We start from the raw sequence: 22328 nt of genomic DNA, 5'->3' as shown, positions 1-22328 counted from the left end.
CAAACTTGCAAATAACACCGCTTTTCTCTTGTCTACCTCTGAAAGCAGCACCTCCAATTCACATTCTGTTCAAAGTTTCTCTTTTTGCTTGCTTTTGCCTTTGCTTTTTCGTTGGGTTTTGCCAAAGTAGAGTCATCAGCATATTCATACGGGGGAGGAGGCGGGGAGGGATTTTGTGCTTATGCATGTTGCGCTTAGTATTACGTTCATTCGGATGTGCAAAGAATATGTGTGAGATTCGGCGTAAGCAGTGTTTCATACATCTGAATTTTTTTCTGGGTACACACATTAACAGCTTTGTGTGTACGCAATGTCCAAAGTCTTCGTACATGAGGCCCCTGGTCTGCCTTAAATAAGTTTTTAGGGAGTGGGTAATTGGTTAAGGAGACAAAGTAAAGCATGGTTCTGTTACCGAACCTTTAACAAGTTAACTTCATTCCACACCTTCTTCATCTGCAGTACATGTAACATTCAGATGCAGTATATGCAGTGTGCTTACTGTCACCATTAATTCACATTTTTATAATGTAAAATAATTTAAATACATGTAAACACTGCACTTTTAAAACAAAATGGGAAGGGGAAATGGGAAAACATTCGCAGCTTTCTACAAAACATTCTCCTTATCTCCAATGTCAAACATTGCTCACTGAGATGCCAGTGTCTCTTCGATCCATCTTCTAACTAAATAAAATATATTTCAGGACAGTTTTTTGATGCATTTTGCAACTAAATGTTTGTATTTATTTAATTTGTACTTATCTAATGGAAATGCTGAATGTTTTACACTGTAGTGTTTCTTATGATATCATTACTATTTTACATTAATCACAGTAATGACAGTTAATCAACCTGTTCACAGTATCCAGCAAAGAAAAAAATAGACTAAGTGTGTGAATAAATGATTGCTGGACTGCTGCAGGTGTTTTATGACTCTTTCTCAACATTTTATAGCTGAGCTGTTGTTTTCTTTGCCATTATGCCTCATGCAGACTGTGAACTGAACTTTCTCCTCCTGATCACACAAAGTAACAGGTTTTATCTCTGTAACATCACTGACTCTGCCCATATACAGATTTCTTCCTGCTTTTACTTTGGCAACACACACATATTAGAAGGTTGCTACCTCGAGATCCAGGTATTTTCATAAATATTATGCACTTCATCTTTGTGTTTGTTATATTAAATGCAATACAAAATAAAGCTATGTTATTATGTAATATAAGTAACAGTATGAGCTGCAGTGATATCTGGGCATTCCCTTTTTGTCTTAGAAACAAATCTGGGTAAAAAACAAGTCAGCGCTTGAGAAAATGAATGTTGATATTGTAATGTGAAGAAAATGAGAAGAGATATATGTAAGTGTTTGGTTTGTTGATTTCTTCATTTAACTCTTTAATTCATCAACTGTCATGTTTGTTTAACTTTACATGTGGCTTCATTACTATGGTGTTTATTGTCTTCTTCGCTTAATAATTAACTGTTTGATTTAGCTCAGTATCACAGTTAAACATACTTGCATAATTTTGATGGATTATTTATTTGTAATGTTTGATTCAAAATGCAGTGTCTAGCTAACTTGTTTAGATATATAAAAAATTAATACCATGCCCTATTAGTTGTGAGCATTTCTACTTTTTCATTCTGTCTGTGCTGCTCTGAAATAATACTATTGAAACACCAGTTGGCAGTGCGGTTTCTGCAACACAGGCTCATTCTGAAAACGTAGCCCTAAATACATTTCTGGAGATCGCAAATTACGTAGCTAGAGCTACGGATGGTTCAGTAGTTAATGTTAATTAATGCATTTACTAACATGAACAAACAATAAACAATACATTTACTACTGTAATTGTTCATGTTAGTTAACGTTAGTTACTGAAAATTCAGTAGTTCATTGTTAGTTCATGTTAGCTCATGGTGCATTAACTAATGTTAACAAGCATGGACTTGGATGTTAATAATGCATTAGTAAATGTTCAATTATGATTAATAAATGCTATTCATGTGTTGTTCATGATTAGTTCATGTTAGTAAATGCATTAACTAATGAACCTTATTGTAAAGTTTTACCTTTAAAATTAACGTTATGGGGCAGTATGTTGTTGTTCCGTTTAACGCTAGCTGCTGAGCGCTTACCTCCATGTGGACAGCTTTTCCAGTTACCAGTTTGTCTGGTAGCTCGACATGTATGTCAACAGACTTCAGATGCTTAGCGAAGTTGATCTCAATGATGGGGTCGAGTCCGGTAAGACAAAAACAAAAGCCAAAAAATAAATTAAACAAGTAAATAATGGTGAGAATGTGATAAAATCTGAAAGCGTAGTAAAAATTAGGGGGCTTTTCTTTTTCTGGATTGCTTTTAAAACACCTGGTTTGGGGAAGGGGGAGGATGGGGGGATCGGTCGATTGGTGAGTCAGTTAAGCAGTCAGTTAAGCAGTCAGTTGACAGCGGCCTCTGGTGGATTTACGTGAGAACAGCAAGCACGAATGGCACTCGCAAGAAAAATTTGAGCTCTGAAAAGGGTACATAGTACCCTTTGGTGGATTTGCAAAAACTAAAACTGCAAATAAATAAATAAATAACTAATTTGCAGCTTATGGGACGTAATTTAATCTCCATAAATTAATATATCTTTTCTGTGTTCCGTTGAGTTTCTTTGCCTATTTTTTGTGTGTGTTTATCCACATCTTTAATGTATACGTTGCTACAGTAGAAATAGCTCAAACTCACTCATTCAAGAAAGAAAGAGACAGGAACCAGCAACATTGCTCTGCCCCCACAGCTCTGAGCCCCACCCACACTCATCACACATATCAAGTCGACCAATCACAGATCATCATTTTAAGTATATTTTATGCAGTAAGTTTACTATCTACTAGTAAGTGTACTACTTGAATACTGCATGGGAGTAAATCAGCACACTTTTTAGTATATACAGTATACTTTAAAGTGCACTATAGGTTTAACAGTTATAAACAAATAGTCCACAATTACGATTTTATTTTGAACTGCAAGTGAATGAGTATACTAGTAGTCAGTGTTGGGTGTTATAAGTAACGCAGACACTTTTAGTAACAAAAAAAGTGTAACAGAGGTCAGGTAGAGAAGTGCTGTGCAGGTTAATCTCACTCCTCTGAACCCAAAACAGTGCTCTAGCGACAAACTCTAGAGGTCATAGTCTTTAGCCTCCTTATTAGAGCAACCTACTCCCATGCAGAGAGTTGCCATTTTGGGTTGGGTGGTGTATTACATGCGGGGTTACATAAAGTACTTTTAAAAATGTCATTTTATTTGAGCTAAAGGTCTTTGTGTTGCAAGACCAAGAAGATTAGTTTCTCTGACGCCGTTTTGGATTTTGCCTTTTATTTGTACAGCAACCCTGTATTGTCAAAACACCTCTCAAAAGGCCTTTTTGGTGCAGAAACAGCAAATTCATTGTGCAATAACCTTTAAACGGAATTGTTTTTGATCAGTGTGTTTGTTGATTCACAGCAGATGTAGAACCACACCACATACAGCAGCCTGGAGAAATCAACAGTCTCAGTCAGGACTGATGAATCTTTTACAGGAGCATAAATAGATGCCAGGAGTCAGACAAGATGATCAGGGGTAAGAACGAGGAGAGCATGAGTTTTGAGGAGCCTGATTGATTGGTTGATTAAGGTCCAAGCCCGATTTTATTTTATACCCTCACCCTTCTGCCTACCTCTACGCCAGAAGAAATTTGGAAACTGTGGGAGTGTGTAATATTATTTGAAAAAAATTTTTTAGTGTTGATTCTCTCTGGCCAGGCACAGCATTTGCATTATTACACGTCACGTTTTGGTAACAAAATTACCAAATCCTTACCTTGGACCTCAAGCTTATTTTTTTTTACATGCACAAAACCATGTTGGTACTTTCTGCCCATTTCATGTTTTATTTATGTGGCAAATTACCCAAACAAATTAATGTGAAATATTTTCAGGTACATGGCAGCATAAAAAATCTTGAGGTGGTACTGTACACAGCACCAGGAACTAGAAATTGTATATAGTGGAACACCCCCCCCCCCCCATAAGAGAGTGAGCCATACTAAACTGTAGCGTGAAACCACCAATATAATGCACATAAGTCTAAAGATGCACTAACAAATTTCTTTTCTGTGTTTTTGCAGTGGGCAGAAGCAGCCCAGATCTTGATCGCCCTAACAGTATGTTAAAAACATTATTTAACACATTGTTTTTGTGCAACCCTTTCTCATTCAGAAGAGATAAAATTGTAAATAAAATTTTGTTAAACTAGTTTGTTGCATACAGTAAAGAATATTATCAGTTGTTAATGCTAGTGGAAAATAAACAAACCACTCATGCTAGTTTTCTTCCTAAGACTGTGTATTGTATGTTTCAGTGAGTGATCTGAGGATTGTTCTTCTGGGGAAAAGCGTGTCAGAAAACAGCGAGGTGGGAAACTTCATCTTGGGCCGATCAGCGTTTGACAGTGAAGCTCCTCCAGGTGTTGTGGAGAGAGTGGGAGGAAGACTGAAGGACAGATATGTGACGCTCATCAACAGTCCTCAGCTGCTCCACACAAACATCTCAGATGATCAGATCACACAGACGGTCAGAGAGTGTGTGAGTCTGTCTGATCCAGGACCTCATGTGGTGGTTCTGCTCCTCCAACATCAGCAGTGCTCAGCAGAAGATCAAGAGCGTGTGGAGAAGCTGCAGGACTCTTTCTCTGAGCGCCTTTTTCAACACACCATGGTGCTCAGCACACAAGAGTCCACTGAACCTAATGAGATCCTGCAGAAAATCATCCAGACGTGCTCAAACAGACACTTCAGTCTTCAGAGAAGCAGCTCTGCTGATGATCTTCTGGAGGCCTTTGAGGACATTGAGAAGAGCAATGAGGGACGACACCTGATTTGTGCTCAATATGGAGCTTCTAAATGTGTCACAGCGGAGAAACAGGACACACAAACACGTAAGTTTGACCATAACTGTTGTTTCTAGTGATAGATGTACACTGTTTAATCGTTTTCCTCTACTTTTAGCGCATGAGAAGCTGAATGTGATGGTGTGTGGGAGCGACGGCTCCCTGAAATCCTTCATCTCAGAGCTGATCCTGCAACATACACACAGAATATCAGAGAATCGGAGGACAGACGTAGTTCTACATGGTCATCAGATAAATGTGCTGGAGCTTCCAGCCATGTTCAACACTGAGCTCTCAGAGGAAGTGATGTGTCAGACTCTCCGATGTGTGTCTCTCTGTCATCCTGGAGTTCATGCTTTCCTCCTCATTATTCCGGATGCTCCACTCAATAATGAAGACAAAGCAGAAATAGAAGAGATCCAGACAATATTCAGCTCCAGAGTCAACAAACACCTCATGATCCTCATCATGCAGAGTTCAGAGCATCAGACAACAGAACTCAATGAAGAAACACAGGCTGTCATTCAGAGCTTTGGATGTCGACATCATATCTTTAGTCCCAAAACACAAGTCTTTACATTGATGGAGGACATTGAGAACATGCTGAAAGAAAACAGAGGAGCCTTTTTCTCTACAGAGACATTTCTGGAGGCACAGGCGAAAAAACTGATGAAATATGAAGAGATGGAGAAGAAACTTCAATCATTAGAGACAAATCTACTGTCACAAGGTAATGACATTCATTCAACATTCCAGGATGTAAGCTTTAAAAAAAAAAAAAACTAAAGGTCTGAAGTTAAGTGTTGTGTTGTTTTCTCCAGAGTAGATTTATTAGAGTAGATCATTGTGGACAGTCAGAACTACAACAGTACATAGAAAAATGTCAAAATCATGTTTTCTTTACACTTGTGCAGCTAGATTTTCAGTCTGATAACAGAAGGTCTGGACTACATTGCATATTCAATCAATTAATTTTTTTAGGCATGTAGAAATGGTCAAGATGATCAGAAAAGGTAATTTAAGAGACTTTGAAAATTGCATGGTCTTAGTATTTCAGAAACTGCTAATCTACTGGGATTTTCATGCACAACCATATCTAGGGTTTACAGAGAATAGTCCGAAAAAGAGAAAATATTCAGTGAGTGGCAGTTCTGTGGGCGCAAATGCCTTGTTGATGCCAGAGGTCAGAGGAGAATGGCCAGACTGGTTCCAGCTGAAAGGCAACAGAAACCCAAATAACCACTTGTTACAACTGAGGTCTGCAGAAGAGCATCTCTGAATGCACAACATGTGCAATCTGAGGCTGCATTTCACACAGGCTCGCCAAAACAATTGAAAATTAGAAAAACGTTGCCTGGTTTGATGAGTCTCGATTTCGGATGGTAGGGTCAGAATTTGGCGTCAACAACATGAATACATGGATTCATACTGCATTGTATCAATGATTCAGGCTGGTGGTGGTGTAATGATGTGGGGGAGATTTCCTTGACACACTTTGGGCCCATTAGTACCAATTAAGCATCACTGCCACAACTTACACAACGATTATTGTTGCTGACCATGTCAATCCCTTTATGACCACAGTGTACCCATCTTCTGATGGCTACTTCCTGCAGGATAACATGCCAAGTCACACAGCGTGAATCATCTCAGGTAGTTCTGAATGCAAAATAGGGTACAACCCGGTACTAATAAGGTGTACCTATTAAAGTGACCAGTGAGCGTAAGGTGATCCTGATAAGTACAAACATTCAGATCACAGTTGCAAACATGATGGATTTTCACGTCTATGTGGGACGATTTTGCATGAAGATGTCTTTGATTCAGGGTAGATCACTTAACAGAAATCTTGCAGATTTCAACCAATTTCAATGGGCATGCAAAGTGGGCCTCATGTTCTGAACTGGACCTATTAGCAGGACTGTTGGTCAGGTTGGTGTAAGTCAGGACAGGCAATACAGCAAGGATAGCATAGATCAACCACCAGGGGCTGTATGCTCATGTTGCATTTCTCAGCTTGCCATATGCTCCTCTGTTGTCACACACAGTTTATAGTGTTGAGGGCCATTCACATCCCAGGCAAGCTCAATTATACAGCAGTGTGAGTGAGACTGCTCTGCTCTGAAGGCTCCTCACACTCCTCGGAGAAAGGAGACTTCACTCTTTGGACATTCAGCTGATTTAATATTTGTTCAAAGAGCTGCATGTCGACCAGGTTACCTCTTTTAAAACAAACCATTGGCAGATGTTTTACTTCTGTACAGAGGCTTCCCTTGGTAGGGATGCACTGACACATTGTTGGCCCCAAAAACTGTGCACATATACATCCCCGTTCTGTGATTCCACTTGCACTGACACTGCAAGGTCAAGGAAGACATGGAATAGGTCTTGCTGTTTGCACCACATTGGTCAACCCAAAGTTGTTTTCCAGAACTTTGTGTGTTTGGGGGGAAATCTCATGTGAGTTAGCACATAGCTTATCTTTAAGAGATTTGTAGAGTTGTTAGCTGGGTGACACCTAAAACGTGTTAGATTTAACAAACTTTTCTGGAGATGGGTAACCAACTGTGTGAATTTGTTCTCCTTTTAAACAGTTCCCCTTATGGTAAACCTATGATACTTTGATAGATATCCATATTTTTTAGCCAATATGTAGGGGTTCCCTTATAAGACTTGGCCATATATGAACACACTATTTTTCCCTTATGTGTTGTGTGTGGACTCTGTGGTGTCCTCCTATTTTAAGGACTTGACAATTAAATTTGATAATTCTATGCCTGAGGGGATGTTGGATGGTTGCATCTTTGGTGCTTCTCTGCTAATTCCAAACTCTTGTCAACATCACCCCAAACTTATTTAGTGGCTGTTGCGCTTTCCATAGACACCGTAAAATGTCAGTATGACATAACTTATGGTGACTGACGGAAATCACTCTGGCTTACACTGGCCCTTTTAAGCTGAAGAGACTTTCAAACAGCTAAGGGACAGTCATTATGGCGACGGAGTATGGCACTTCCGAACGCATTGGAGAATGCGCCTCTGCGTGAGCATTCTGAACGGCAGCCTGTGCAGACAGCGGTTCAAAACGCGCAGATCTAGGATTGGTCGTGACCCACCACTCTTTTTGGGTACGATGAAGTATGGGCTGTAAAACCCGCTCTCCATCTCGGCTGGAGGAACCGGCTCGATTGCACCCTTCGCCAGGAGGGCAGCAATCTCCTCTCGCAAGACAGGGGCGGACAGGGGGTTGACCCTGGAGAAATACACGCCCGTGAACTTGGGGGGCCATTTCGCGAACTGAATCGCGTAACCGAGTCTGATTGTGCGTATGAGCCACCGCGAGGGGCTGGCCCGCGCAAACCAGGCAGGCAGAGCCCTCGCTAATGGAGTCATCGCTACAATCGCTGACGTACCAGCGGTGGGGCAGCGCGGAGTGGGTGTGCTGATCCGGGAAGCACGAGGGTCCCGCAGAAGAGCTGGAGGAGAGCGATTCGCTCTGGCTCCGCACCCTGACTCCGGAGAGGGGGCTGGAGGGCTGAGGGAAGGGAGACCGTCCCCCCAGCGCTCGTGAGCCACTGGCGAAGCACGTAGAATCTCAGAGCCGGAAGGCAGCGCGTCCCGGACTGGCAGAATTCGTGCTGTCACATCCGGGGAAGGGGAAAAGTGCTCTTTTATTGATGTTTTGGTGGCACTGAAAAGTACCGTTGTTATCGGGGCCCCGCCCTCCAGCGGGGAAAGAGCAAGTTTCCTCTTCTCCGGATGGCCTGTCTCAGGGACGCTTCGCGGTCCGTTTACCGGACTTAACGGCGCCCTAGGCAGGGGGGGCCGCCTGCTTTCGAGGTGTACGCCGCGCCCGCTTGGCCGGAGGCGCAGGCGGGGGCGGGGCAGCACTCGTTGGCGGGCGCCCTCGGCGAGGAGCAGTGGAGGTGGATGGCTCGGCGGGCGGAGCGGGCTTACGGCCACGCCGTTAGATGACATTGCCCATCGCATCCGACTGCTCTTTCAACGCCTTGAATTCCTGGGTGAGTCAAGAAAGCGAACTTTGTCAACATCGTGCATATCGTCCAGGTTTAGCCAGAGGTGGCGTTCCTGAACCACAAGTGTGGACATCGTCCTCCCCAGCACACACGCGGCGGAATTAGTAGTCCGAAGAGCATAGTCGGTCGCGGCGCGCAGCTCATGTAATAAGCTTGGGTTGGACCCGCCCTCATGCAGCTCGGCCAGCGCCTGCGATTGGTATCGCTGGTAGGTGGACAAAGATTGACCGCGATAGCGTGCTCCACTGACGGGATCGCCTCATATCCCCTGGCAGCTCCGCCGTCAAGGGCGGTGAGGGTGGAGGTACACGCAGCACGGGCAGAGAAAGGTGCCCTCCAAGACTGCGTGAGCCTACTGTGCACTTCCGGGAAGAAGGGGACGAGAGGCTTTGAAGGCTTCGCCTTCTGGTCCTCTACGTAGCACCTATCTAGTAGGTCCGGCCGCGGAGCTGGGGGATGAACCAACCCCACGGCCGAAGCAGCCCGGGAAAGCACGGCTAACATGTCCGCTTCAGGATCCGATTTGACGGCGCTCACCTGCCCGGAGGGGGCAAGCGGGTCCGGATCTTCGCCGGACAGTGAAAGCCCACCCTCCGATGCCGCGGAGGACATCTGATCTCTGGTGTCAGCGAGTGTGAGAGCTACCATCTGGTTAGACAGATCACTCCCACTACCCGAAGCTTGGATGGAGCGCCGTGAGGAGCGAGAGGTCGGCGAGCCCGTGGGCGGCGGATTATCTCCCGCTGGAACCCTCAGATCTGCCCGAGCGCCCGCTGCTTTTTTAGAACAGGAGGCAACTGGGGTGGCTCGCTCTCTTACGAAAGTAAGCCGCGATCTTAGCTGTGCAATGGTCATGGCATCGCAATGACGACATGAACCGCCCGCGAGCACCGCATTAACATGCTGGACCCCCAAACATGCAATGCAGTGATCGTGTCCATCATCCGGAGCCAGGAAAACCCCGCATCCAGAAACGCACAGTCGGAGCGCCATCCTGAAAAGGACGTGCTGCACGACTGTGTTGCTCTTTTAGGAAAGTTTGCAACAATACGCACCGCTCTGGAGGACCGGACCCAAAGAATCGCAGGCAAGGGAGAAACCCAGCTCGACCGTCTGCCACCGCGAAGACCCACTCTGGACCGGGAGACACACTCGTTCGCTCTGAAGTGCTGAAGAGCAAGAGGAACCATCATCGACTCACTCAGAAAGGATCTGAAGCGAAAAGGATGGCGTTTGCTGGCTTCAGGTGTGCTTATATGCTGGGATAATTGCCGATGCAGCACACCTGCGCAAGCTTACGCTGCCAATTAATTTTCATTCATTGGCCCGTTCAATACTCTCCAGACAAGCAGCTTCTGATCCGAATCTCCCATTCATGGATTCAATTCATCCACTCTATGGCACTGAAGTTCCCCAACCGAAGGGGAACGACAAGTCCCCATCATGGATAAGCTTGTCTTTACAGGAACCAGTCTCATTCTCTCGACCACAACAACAATCTGTTTAGGATAAAGATCAGATTGACAAACTTGTAGACCTCAGGATAAAGAGAAACAAAGATTAGCATAAGATTAGATGCAATTCAGATTATAATGCTTTTGGGAAAATGTTCTGAGCTCTGGTTGCCCTAATTTATGCAGCCTAACAATTCTTTAGAGGATTTGGATTTCAAACGTTTGTGGGTTTGTGATTTACGTGTATGCTAATGCAAAATAGATGTGTCTATAGTCTACTTTAAAAGTACAGTGTGTCTGTCTCTTGAACTGTGCTAGGAAGTCTGTTCCAGAGTTTAGGTTTAGGCAGATATGAAAAGGATCTACCACCTACAGTTGATGTTGATATTCTAGAAATAATCAGTTGTCCAGAATTGAGCGTAGTGGACACGAGGAGCTGTAATACATTAAGAGCTCTCTCAAATACTGGATAGCTAAGCCAGAGCTTTGTAGGTATTCAATGTATACAATGTTTATTATGGAGCCAATGCAATGCTGACAGACTCGAAAAATATGATAAACTCCAGAAGCTTTATGTATTTTAACAGCTGATGTATTTTCTCTTTTAAAGGTTTAACAGATAATGAGGATGAACTGAGGATTGTCCTGCTGGGAAAAACTGGAGTTGGGAAAAGTGCGACAGGAAACACAATTTTGGGAGGAAATGCATTTAAAGCAGAATTATCTCAAGAGTCTGTTACTCAAGAGAGTCAAAGCGAAACTCGAGAAATCAATGGTCGACACATTACTGTAATCGATACTCCAGGGCTGTTTGATACTGAACTCACTAATGAAGAAATCCAGAAAGAAATCAGCAACTGCATCTCCATGATTCTGCCTGGACCACACGTGTTCATCATCGTGCTCAATTTAGGACAGAGATTCACTCAAGAAGAGGCTAAATCAGTGGAGATCATCCAAGAGACATTTGGGGAAAACTCTTTAATGTACACCATGGTGCTCTTCACCAGAGGAGATGATCTGAAAAATAAAACCATTGATCAGTGTTTGGGGAAACCTGGATCTCCTTTAATTAGTTTGATCGAAGCTTGTGGACACAGATTCCATGTGTTCAACAATAATCAGACTGAAGACCGAACACAAGTGGCTGATCTACTGGAGAAGATAGACAACATGGTGAAGGCAAATGGAGGAAGTTTCTACTCATGTAAGATGTTCAGAGAGATGGAGAGAAAAAAGCAAGAACAACAGATGAAGATCCTGATGGACAGAGTCAGAGAAACTGAAGAAGAGATGAAGAAACTAGAAGAAGAGAAAGAAAGAATTAAGATGATGATGAAGGAAGAACAACAGAATCAGGAGAAAGAGAGAAAGATAAGAGAAGAGGAACTGAAAAGAGAAATAAGAGAACAAGAGAAACAACAGAGAGAGACACGAGATGAGATGAAGAGAGAACGAGAGACATCTAAACAAGAAATAGAGGAAATTAGAAAAGAAAAAGAGAAACTTCAAAAAGAAATAGATCTATTGAAGAACAGCATAGAAAATGAAAGACAGAATCATGACAACTACCGTAAGAGAAGAGAAGAAGAGTTTGAAAAGAGAGAACAACAATACAAAGCACAATTAAAGGAGAAGGAGAGAGAAGTCCAGGAAAATTTGAAGAAAAATCAAGAGGAATGGGAGAAACTGAAACTAGAGGAGAAGATGAAAAGAGAAGAAGAGGAGAAGAAAATAAGAGAGAGGGAACTGAAAATTGCAAGTGAATTTGAGAAACTAAAACAAGAAAGTGATAAAACGAAAAGAGAGAATGAAGAGCTTCAGTCTAAACTTGAAGAAGAAGAAAACAAAATGGAGATATTGGCGGAAACCCTGAACAGAGAAAGAGAAGAACTGATGAAGAGAAATGAAGACGGAAAAGAGAAAATGAGGATAAAGATGGAGGAAGTATACCGAGAAAGTGAAGAGCTGATGAAGAGACATGAAGAAGAGAGAAAAAGACTAAAGATGATAATCGAGGAAGAAAGTCAGAATCAAGACAGAGAGAGACAGAGACGAGAAGAACTTCAGAGTGAAATAAGAGAACAAGAGAAACATCAGAGAGAGATACAAGACCAGATAAAGAGTGAACGAGAGACATTTAGACATGAAATAGAGAAACTTAAAAAGGATTATGAGACAGAAATGGACAGAATGATGAACAAAGCAGAGAAAAGAAAAGAGGAATATAAAACACAAATAAAAGAAAAGGAAGCAAATGAAAGAGAGATAAAAGAGGAGATGAAAAGAGACAGAGAAACATTTAAACATGACCTGGAAGAAATTAGGAAAGAAAAACAGAAGATAAAAGCAGAAAATGAAACACTTCAGGCAAAATATGACACAGAAATAGCCAGACTGATGAATATTCTAGACTCTGAAAGGAAGAGAAGAATTGAATATACAGAAAAAGAAGAACAATATATAACACAACTGAAACAGAGAGAGCAGCAAGAGAAAGAGATGAAGAGAGAACGAGAGGAGTGGGAGAAACAACAGAAAGAAGAAGAGGAAAAAAGAAAACAGATTTCAGATAAACAGATTCAGACACTCAAGAGTGAAATGGAGGAAATAATCAGACAAAAGGAGACAATCGAAAAAGAGAAAGTAGAACAACTGCAGGAGTTAGAGAAGAGACTGAAAGAAGAAAGTAGCACGAGAGAAGAACAACAAAGGAATCATGAAGAAACAGTAAAGGTCCTTGAAGAAAAGCATGAAAAGGAATTGGTAATAAAACGAGTGCAGTGGAGAGAGGAATATGAAAAAGAGAAAGAAGAGATGAAAATCAGCTCTGAACAACAGGTGAGTGTTCAGATTCATTTTCATGTTAATCTGTGGCTGCGTCAGAAATGGCATACTTCCATACTATATAGTACGCTAAAAACAGAATGCGAGCTGAGTAGTGTCCGAATTCATAGAATTGGAAAACAGTAAGTGAGAGGTACCTAGATGACCTACTACTTCTGGCAAGATTAGGAAGTGCGCATCCAATAAGTGCTACGCTATCCCATAATACACCGCTAAAGAATAATGACGTGAATCAACGACATGTGATGACAAAAGAGTGAATGTAGTACGTCCAAGTTCAGTTCATACAGCTCACATTCATACTGTATAAAACACACTTTTCTAAAAGTAGTTTAAATTCAAATTCAGTACCTACTGAGTAGTAGGTGATTACGAAAACAGCCTGTGTCTAGATTTTTATTTATTTATTTATTTATTTATTTATTTATCAGGATCTCCATTAGCCACTACCAAGGTAGTGGCTATTCTTCCTGGGGTCCATCGAACACAAAACAAAATTACATTAATACATAACAACAAGACCAATTAAAAACATTTAAATACGAAAATTATACATCCAGATCAACAATCCACTTAATATTGTGCCATTAAATATTTCTTAAACAAAATTTTAAACCTCATTTTACTTGTTACAAAGTATGTAATGTCTGATGGCAATTAATTCCATGTTAATTCCATTCCTCGATACATTACAGTCCGTTGCTTTGCATTCGTTTTTGAAACGGGAAGCAAAACATTTCCTTTGGATGTATGCCTGGTGTTAAAATGATGACTAGCATTACTATACAAAAGCTGACAGTACAATACACTTAAAACTCTTGTGACAGATATATTTCTTAAGAAACACAGCAGAGAAACAATTACCCTATCCTTCACCAATAACCAACCTAAAGTTATGCAATTTTACAATATTAACTCTTCCATTGCAGTGTAAAATGAGTCGTGCACCTCAATTCTAGACTAACTGTAATTTATCTAAGTCTTTACTTGATGCACTCGACCATACCACTGGACAGTAATCTAAATAAGAAAGAACAATTACCTGAACAATTTGAGAGATTCAGTACTGTGGTAAAATTTTCAGACATCTTTTAATAATGGATAAACCTCTGCCGATAACTGTTACCATTTTATCGATCTGTTTAGACCACTTTAACCTACTATCAAGAAGAACTCCAAGAAGCCTAATTTCCTCTACCTGTTCAATATGTACACTCATTACAGACTAATTTAACTGTGGTTTACATTTGAATTGAAAGTTTGATCCAAACACAATACTTTTGGTTTTTGTCAAATTTAAAATCATCTTATTATTCTGTACCCACTTTACCACTAATTGTAACTTCTCATCTAAATCATGAGTGTGTGTGTGTGTGTGAATGAGTGTGTGTGGATGTTTCCCAGAGATGGGTTGGAAGGGCATCCACTGCGTAAAAATGTACTGGATAAGTTGGCGGTTCATTCCACTGTGGCGACCCCGGATTAATAAAGGGACTAAGCCGACAAGAAAATTTCATAAAAAATAATTCTTAATTTCGTGCCAGCTAGATGTCTGCTAGATTTCTGTAAAACACAAAATTGCACGGTGGGAATAATCTATATTGAATTTAAAAAATAATAAATCTAAGTGGATTTTTTCTTTCTTAGTTTTAAAATGATAGATAGAACTAAATACATTAGAGCTGTTTTAATCTGTTTTGAAAACTGAAAATAAAACATATCATTGCCTTTATATTATTAAAAGTATGATTTATATGACTTTCTTTGTTGTTTAAACAGGCAGAAAAAGAGGCCATTGAAACTGTAGAAGTCCGAGCAGAAAGGATTCAGCAACTGTTTCAACGACTTCACCTTCACAGAACTGAGAAGCTGAGAGCTGCAGATGTTCATCAAATATATGAACATTCATTACTGACACATGAGTCTTGTGCTGAAGAGGAGCTGGTTCAGACCTTCATACAGAAAATACTGATGATGAACTACAGAGCAAGATACATTCAAACTAATTCAACCAACCAGCTAAGAGTCATTGACTCATCTGAAGATGAATATGATATTTTTGATGTTGACTTTAGAAACATCTCTGATTCAACAACCCAATCTGACCTCATTCACCCGATGGATGTTCAGATGGCCGTGTTTCAGTGTGCTGATGGTTTCCTGAAGCAGCTGATGGTCACTAAACTGTCCCAGTGTCAGTTCGCTCTGCCTCTCCTTGTTCCTAATCCAGAAACTCAACAGATTGAGTTTCCTCTCTGGACATTCAGACAAATCAACAAGAGCTGGAACATCAAAAATGCAAACAATGAAACCATCAGTCAAACCCAGCCCATCTACAAGGCACAAACTCCAATTGTGTTTTTCTTCAGGTTTGGCTCTGTGTCTTCATCCAAGTCTGAGCTGATGAACAGTCTGATCAATGACAAACACAACACGTTCTTCCACAGGAACTGCCCAGGCAGCAGCAGATCCAGAGTCCTGATGGATGGAGTGGTGGAGATCGCCTGGTTCTGCCCTTCTGGGAAAGACACTGATAAATTCAATAACTGTGTTGCGTTCTGTAATCTACATGGGAATGCAGGCTATAATGAAAAACAGTGGAAGATCCTCACTGAGATGGCCTCAGTCAATGTTTTTCTTCTTCCAAGGCTCAACAGAAATTACAGACATGCAGAAATGATCCAAATCCTGTACAGGAACAAAAATCCACTTATTTGCCTTTTTACTGAGGATGAATCTCCTATAATTGAAATACAGAAGGGGAAATACAAGATTGGTCTGAAAGACAGAAGTCAGGCAGAAGTATCTGAAGAACTCAGAAGAGCCATAAGTGATTGTCTCTCAGAATCTTCTTCCACATTCAGACTTGATGCATTTAAACACCCAGACATCAGAGTAGATGAGGAAGATGATGAAGGCTGCAGGAGAGGAAGAGCAGCAGCACAGCAGATGATCAGTTTACTGGAGAAGAAAAAACTGACAGAAATAAAAGAATCATTTCTGCCTCATCAGGGGAAACTGTGGCATCAGTGGAGCCAGAAGAACAAAGAACTGCATCGACCTCGGGGAGATGAACCAGTCAGAGTAATAAGCAGCAACAAAACAGAAATGATGAACATTCGTAAACAGCAGCATGCATCTGACATCAGTGAGTTCATAAAGCACTTTATTAAAAAAATGTGTTTACATGCTGAACTTGAGCAGGTGTTTATCCTTAAATGGCTAAGCATTCTCCTGGATGAACATATCTCAGATGACCTTTCTGACCTACATGACAAGTGTAATAAAACATGGTCAATGATTGTGAAACTGAAAGACCAGAAGGACAACAATAAACCTGAACAACTCAAAACTAAACAAGCAGAACTTGAGAGAATATCTGAGGATCTTCAAGGGGCAGCTTTTGGTCTGGAGCACATCATGAGGGAGATCGGTCAGATCTATGAATCATGTTCATTTGTGAAGGAGAACAAGAAAGATCTGCCGGTTCACTTCTCTTCTCTCCCGAGTCTCGCAGCAGAGATGATGATCTCTGGGTTTCCACTGGAGCTGATGGATGGAGATGCTGCTCATGTTTCTCTGGTGTGGATCTCTGCAGTTCTTGATCAACTCATCCAGAAACTGGGAGACCAGACCAGAGTCTTTGTGCTGTCAGTTTTAGGAACTATGAACTCGGGGAAATCCACCATGCTGAACGCCATGTTTGGACTTCAGTTTGCTGTTGGGGCTGGAAGGACAACTAAAGGAGCTTTCATGCAGCTGGTCAAAGTGTCTGAGGAGATGAAAACACAGATGAACTGTGACTATATTCTGGTTGTTGATACTGAGGGCCTTCATGCTCTAGAACTGTCTGGAAGATCAACCAGACATCATGACAATGAATTGGCCACATTTGTTGTTGGTCTTGCTAATCTGACACTGATTAACATCTTTGGAGAAAACTCATCTGAGATGCAGGACATTCTTCAGATTGTGGTTCAAGCCTTCATGAGGATGAAAAAGGTCAGACTGAATCCCAGTTGTGTGTTTGTGCATCAAAACATTTCAGACATCACAGCTGGAGAGAAAAACATGGAGGGAAGGAGAAAACTACAGCAGACTCTGGATGAGATGACAAAACTTGCTGCTGAAGATGAGGTTTATGATGCAGAGTGTTTCAATGAAGTCATTAGATTTGATGTTCAGAAGGATGTAAAGTATGTTGCTCAGCTCTGGGAGGGCAGTCCACCAATGGCTCCACCAAACCCAAACTACTGTGACAATGTACAAGAGCTCAAGAAATCCATTACATCTCATGCCTCCAAATCACAAGGAATAAAGCTTAAAGACTTAAAATACCAAATTAAAGATACCTGGGAGGCTTTACTGAATGAACGATTTGTCTTTAGCTTCAGAAATTCCAGTGAGATTTTAGCCTACAGGAAACTGGAAACCAAATATAGCAAATGGTCCTGGAAGCTTCACAGTGCTATGCTGGAAACTGAAAACAAACTGCTCAACAAAATAGAAAATGAGGACATCCATGAGGTTAAAGAAACTCATCTTCAATTTGAACTAAAGACGACAAGTGATGAAGTGGAAAAATCCATGTCTGAATTTTTTGAGAATGTCCCAGACGCAGATATACTGATTCAATGGAAGCCATCATTTCAAATCAAAATCAGAGATCTTCAGGAAAACATTGTGAGAGAAACAAAGAGGAAATTAAATGAGATTCTTCAGCTGCGAGGCCTGAAGAAAAAGATTGATGCTCAGAGGACCTGGCATGAAAACACTCTATATGAAAAGAGTAAAGAACTTGCATTAAAACTTAAAGACAAAACACATGATGAAGAAAAACTGAAGAAAGAATTTGATATGTTTTGGGAACAGAGTGTGATAAAGATCATCAGAGACACTCCTAAAATAAAAGATATTGACATAATGAGAGATATGAGAAAGCTACTCAGTGACGTTTATAGAAGTTTTTCTGTAGCTGACTGGAACGAGAAGAGGGATATTTTTAAGGTAGAGAGTTATGATGATTACGTAAACATGAAAAAACCCCGTGGAATCAAAGAAGCTTTTACAAACGCAATTAAATTTGCCAAAGAGACGTTTGGCTACAGTCTATCAAGAGAGGATCAATCCCAGATAAGATCATTAGTCACAGATCTTGCTCAGCAGACAGACAAAATAATTGAGTCATTTAAGATTTCAAAGATGGGCTACAACATCAGCTGCATTCACCAATTCATAGACTACATCAGAGCAAGATTAACACAACATGAGGAAGTACACAAGAAATATCGGTTCAAGAGGGAATTCTTTGTGGATTTGGTTCTTTCTATTTGTAATAGATCAGAGAAGACATTCACAGACCAACACAGACTGTTCAGGGAAGCCAATGATCCTGTCATATATATTGAGAAGAAGAGAGAAGAGTACTATAGTATTTTTAAGAAACATATTCAAGGAGCAACATCAGCTGTCATTTTTGGCGAGATCATCTGTCAGAAACTCAAAGAGCCTATTAAGCAGAGCATCTACAAGAAAACCGCCAGAAATCTGACAGATGAACTGAGGTCAAACTGTGAATCACTGAATGGAAACAGATCAAAATTAGAGAAACACATCCTGAAGACACTGGCAGAAGAGGAGGACTTCGACAAATACTTGAATTACATTCATAATCCCAGAGATCACTTCAAGAGTTTCATCAAAGATGAAGTCAGTTGCTACATCAGAGATAAGTTCAGCATCAGTGTTTTACCCAAGATGAAGGAGAACATTGAACTCCTCCTACAGAAGATCATGATCACAGCACATCAATCTACTGAACATGTTCAAGTCAACAGTGGAGATGTTGGTTTGTGGTTGAAAGGTTTCACACAGCAGCTCTCAGATCAGCTGATCTTCTCTGAAGAACACCTCAGTGGAGTCAAATATGATGATGTTGATGATTTCAGACTCCTAGAAGATGTGATCAGACAAGAACTTCCACAAGTAACTTTAGAGATCTGCAACATGGACAAATTTAATGAAAAACTGGACTACAGGTTCAGGCCAGATGAGCTTCTGATTGATCACTTATGTCAGTGTTGTTGGGCTCAGTGTCCGTTCTGTGGAGTCATCTGCACAAACACCATAGAAAGCCATGCTGGAGATCACAGTGCTCATTGTCACAGAATAGATGGAATTAATGGAATGCATAACTATCAAACAGAGGATCTCAGTGCTGATTTTTGCACAACTTTAGTGATAACTACTAAAAGCTTTTGTGTTTCAGAAGAGTGGTTTCCCTTCAACAAATACAGAACAGCAGGAGGAGTTTATGCAACATGGAGCATCACCCCTGACCAATCTGAACTGCCCTACTGGAAGTGGTTTGTGTGCAGATTCCAGAAAGAACTGGAAAAATACTACAAGAAAAAGTTCCAGGGTGATGGTGAAATTCCAGCTGAATGGAAAAATCACACTAAACAACATGCTATTGAGAGTCTGGATAAATACTTTCAGTATTAAGCATGTACATAAGAACAGATGTGGAGCAACCAGTCTTTTAAAACTCATTTTATAACAGAACAATCTAAAATATATGCTTTTAGTTTTAACTGAAACTCATTCTGTGTGGTGGATGGAGGACAGTAGTGCATTCTGGAAATGGAAGTGGATAATTCATGTAGTGTAAATGTTTTCCAATGTGACACTGGCACTTGAAGAACCACAGCATGCATACATTTTTCTCCAGTCCAGAATTAGTACGGATCATCAGCCACCAGCTCAGCCTTAACACAATCAACTGAGAAAAGCTGATGTGTGGTGCAGCATAAACAGACAATAAACTTTCTTGCATTTGAAAACAGGTGTTACGACCCCAAATGTCTAGAGAAGAACAAAGAAGTGACGCTTTACAGTAAGTTTTTAAATACATGAAAGCATTGTGTGGAACTTATGAGAAAATTATTCCCTTCAAAACACAAATGATAAATTTGATGAGCCATTGATCATGAGAAGAGAAAACAGTACTGTGGTATTTTAACAAACATGTCCATGGGAGATTGTCTATCAGAAACTCAATGAAGCCACTGAGCAGAGTGTCTGCAATAAAACTGCCTGATATTTAGCAGATAAAGTGAGATTAAACCATGAATCACTAAATAGAAACTGATCAAATCTAGAGAAACACTGGCAGAAGAGGAGCATGTTCACGATTACATGATTTATACACTACCTGACAAAAGTCTTGTCACCTCTCCTGTGGTTTGTAATGTAATGGGCAGCACAAATGTCTTTATACCTCAGGCTGCTGAGGTTGCCATACACTCTGCAGATCTCTCACACACCCCCATACTGAATGTAACCCCAAACCATGATTTGTTTTCTGCAGTATTTGTGATGATTGGGATGCAGTTCAACCAATGATTCATCTGAAAACTCAAACTTCTGCCACTTTTAAAAATGATCAACTAGAAGTCAAGTTATTATTTTTTGCTCTTACATCTAAGATCGACGACAAGAATTTTGTCAGGTAGTTTACAAAATCCTAATTCCAAAAATCACAGCATTCGTGTGTTAGTGATGATTGAGAACAACTGCTTTTGGCTGGACAGCTTCACTTAGCAGCTCTAAGATATGCTGATCTTCTCTGGAAAACATGTAAGGATGTTAGTGATTTCAGCCTACTAGAAGATATAAAAAGACAAGAACTTCCTGGAATAATTTCTGAGATCAGCAACATGGCTTAATTTGATGATAAACTGGTGCTGATAAGCACAGGAGCTTCTGAGTGATCTCTTCTGTCAGTGCTGTTGGGATGATAAAGAGCACAAGGATTTGACCTTCTACTGCCAAACCTGAGAGATTGTGGTTGTACAGCAGAACTTAATCAAAGTGCCCAGGTAAATAAATCTAAATATAAAATGCCCAGGGACTAAGCCGAAGTAAAATGAATGAATGATGTGAAGTATTTCCCTCAGCTCTGGGAGGACAATCCACCAATGGTTCCACCAAGCCCAAACTTCTGTGAGAATATTCACGAACTAATATGAAATGATTTTGGTTCACGTTAAAGATCTCTGGGAGGCTTTACTGAATAAACGATTCGTCTTCAGCCTATTTCCGTCTGCAATAGAGCAAACACAGCAGTCACTGACCAACACAGACAGTACGGAGAAGCCAATGATCCTGTAATATGAAGAGTACTGCAGTGTTTTCCAGAAATGCTGTCATAGAGAAACATCATGTCAGAAACAGCGCATTGAGCAAAGCATCTACAAAAAATGGCCAGCATTTTGACAAACAAACAACAACAAACTGAATAGAAATAGAAACTGAATACTGAATAGACTGATTTCACACGGTTTAGCTAACATTTTCTTCTTTTTTTATCGAACTGGAGTTAATGAACTGATTCTTTCACTGTATTAGACTTGTCACAATACTGAATTAAAAGAAAAAACATCAATTTCCCGTTAACATTTAAGACACTGTTGATAGCTTACCTAAAACAGTGCTGATTTGCCATTGTGTTAACGTGCTCAACAAGAAATTACGGTGATTGGCCGAGAAGGTCATCAGTTCACCCTTCGCTGTTTACAAAGTACAAACACAGATGAGCAATCAGCTTGATGACTCGACTGATCTTCACGGCTGCTTCGTGATCCAGTGTCCGTGTATCTGTGTTAGCACTGGGTGAAGAGCTGTAAACTGATGAACACTGGTGAACACTATGGTAAATCAGTGCTGTTTATGATCGCACTCAGAAGCCTAGGAGGACACTTGAGCTTATCACCCTCATAGATATTGTGATGTTGTTTGATGCTAAATTGCTTTTAATTGTTTAAATTAAACGTACTAAATGATATTAAAGTGATGTTTACACCATTTCTGCATTTTGAAATCTCGGCTACAGCTGGAGGCTTGTAGTGCTGGTCCTATACTTCTGGTTTTCTTTCCAGCGCAGCCTCAATTTGGCTCTTTAAAATGGCAGCCGTGTGAAATAAGCGGATAGAAAACCAGATGAAGAAACACTTTAGTATTTTTTGTTACATGACTTTTTGTTTATTTTTCAAAAACTATTCCTTAATT

General features: G+C 40.7%; 1 protein-coding gene across 2 annotated transcripts; it reads left to right on the top strand.

Moving 5' to 3' along the window:
• The first annotated feature begins 1020 nt into the window (after window positions 1-1020).
• Window positions 1021-19895, top strand: LOC100334219 (interferon-induced very large GTPase 1). Of its 2 annotated transcripts, XM_073943934.1 has the most exons (8): window positions 1021-1138; window positions 1275-1358; window positions 3497-3613; window positions 4161-4196; window positions 4394-4969; window positions 5040-5651; window positions 11023-13253; window positions 15039-19895. In XM_073943934.1, exons 3-8 carry the CDS (start codon window positions 3604-3606, stop codon window positions 19761-19763), a joined length of 8190 nt encoding a protein of 2729 aa, XP_073800035.1. In that variant the 5' UTR covers window positions 1021-1138; window positions 1275-1358; window positions 3497-3603; the 3' UTR covers window positions 19764-19895. The 2 variants fall into 2 exon arrangements, with proteins under 2 accessions (XP_073800035.1, XP_073800034.1); XM_073943933.1 differs by lacking the exon at window positions 1275-1358 and having other exon boundaries at window positions 1058-1138.
• Window positions 19896-22328: the final 2433 nt, after the last annotated feature.

The sequence above is a fragment of the Danio rerio genome, chromosome 3, assembly GCF_049306965.1.
Source record: "Danio rerio strain Tuebingen ecotype United States chromosome 3, GRCz12tu, whole genome shotgun sequence".
Lineage (NCBI taxonomy): Eukaryota > Metazoa > Chordata > Actinopteri > Cypriniformes > Danionidae > Danio > Danio rerio.
This window is presented reverse-complemented; position numbering and strand designations above follow the sequence as displayed.

Coding starts and splice junctions, on each gene's coding strand:
- LOC100334219 (XM_073943934.1), top strand. Junction 4,970..5,039: donor GAAACAGGACACACAAACAC/GTAAGTTTGACC, acceptor CTCTACTTTTAG/CGCATGAGAAGCTGAATGTG. Junction 5,652..11,022: donor GACAAATCTACTGTCACAAG/GTAATGACATTC, acceptor TCTCTTTTAAAG/GTTTAACAGATAATGAGGAT.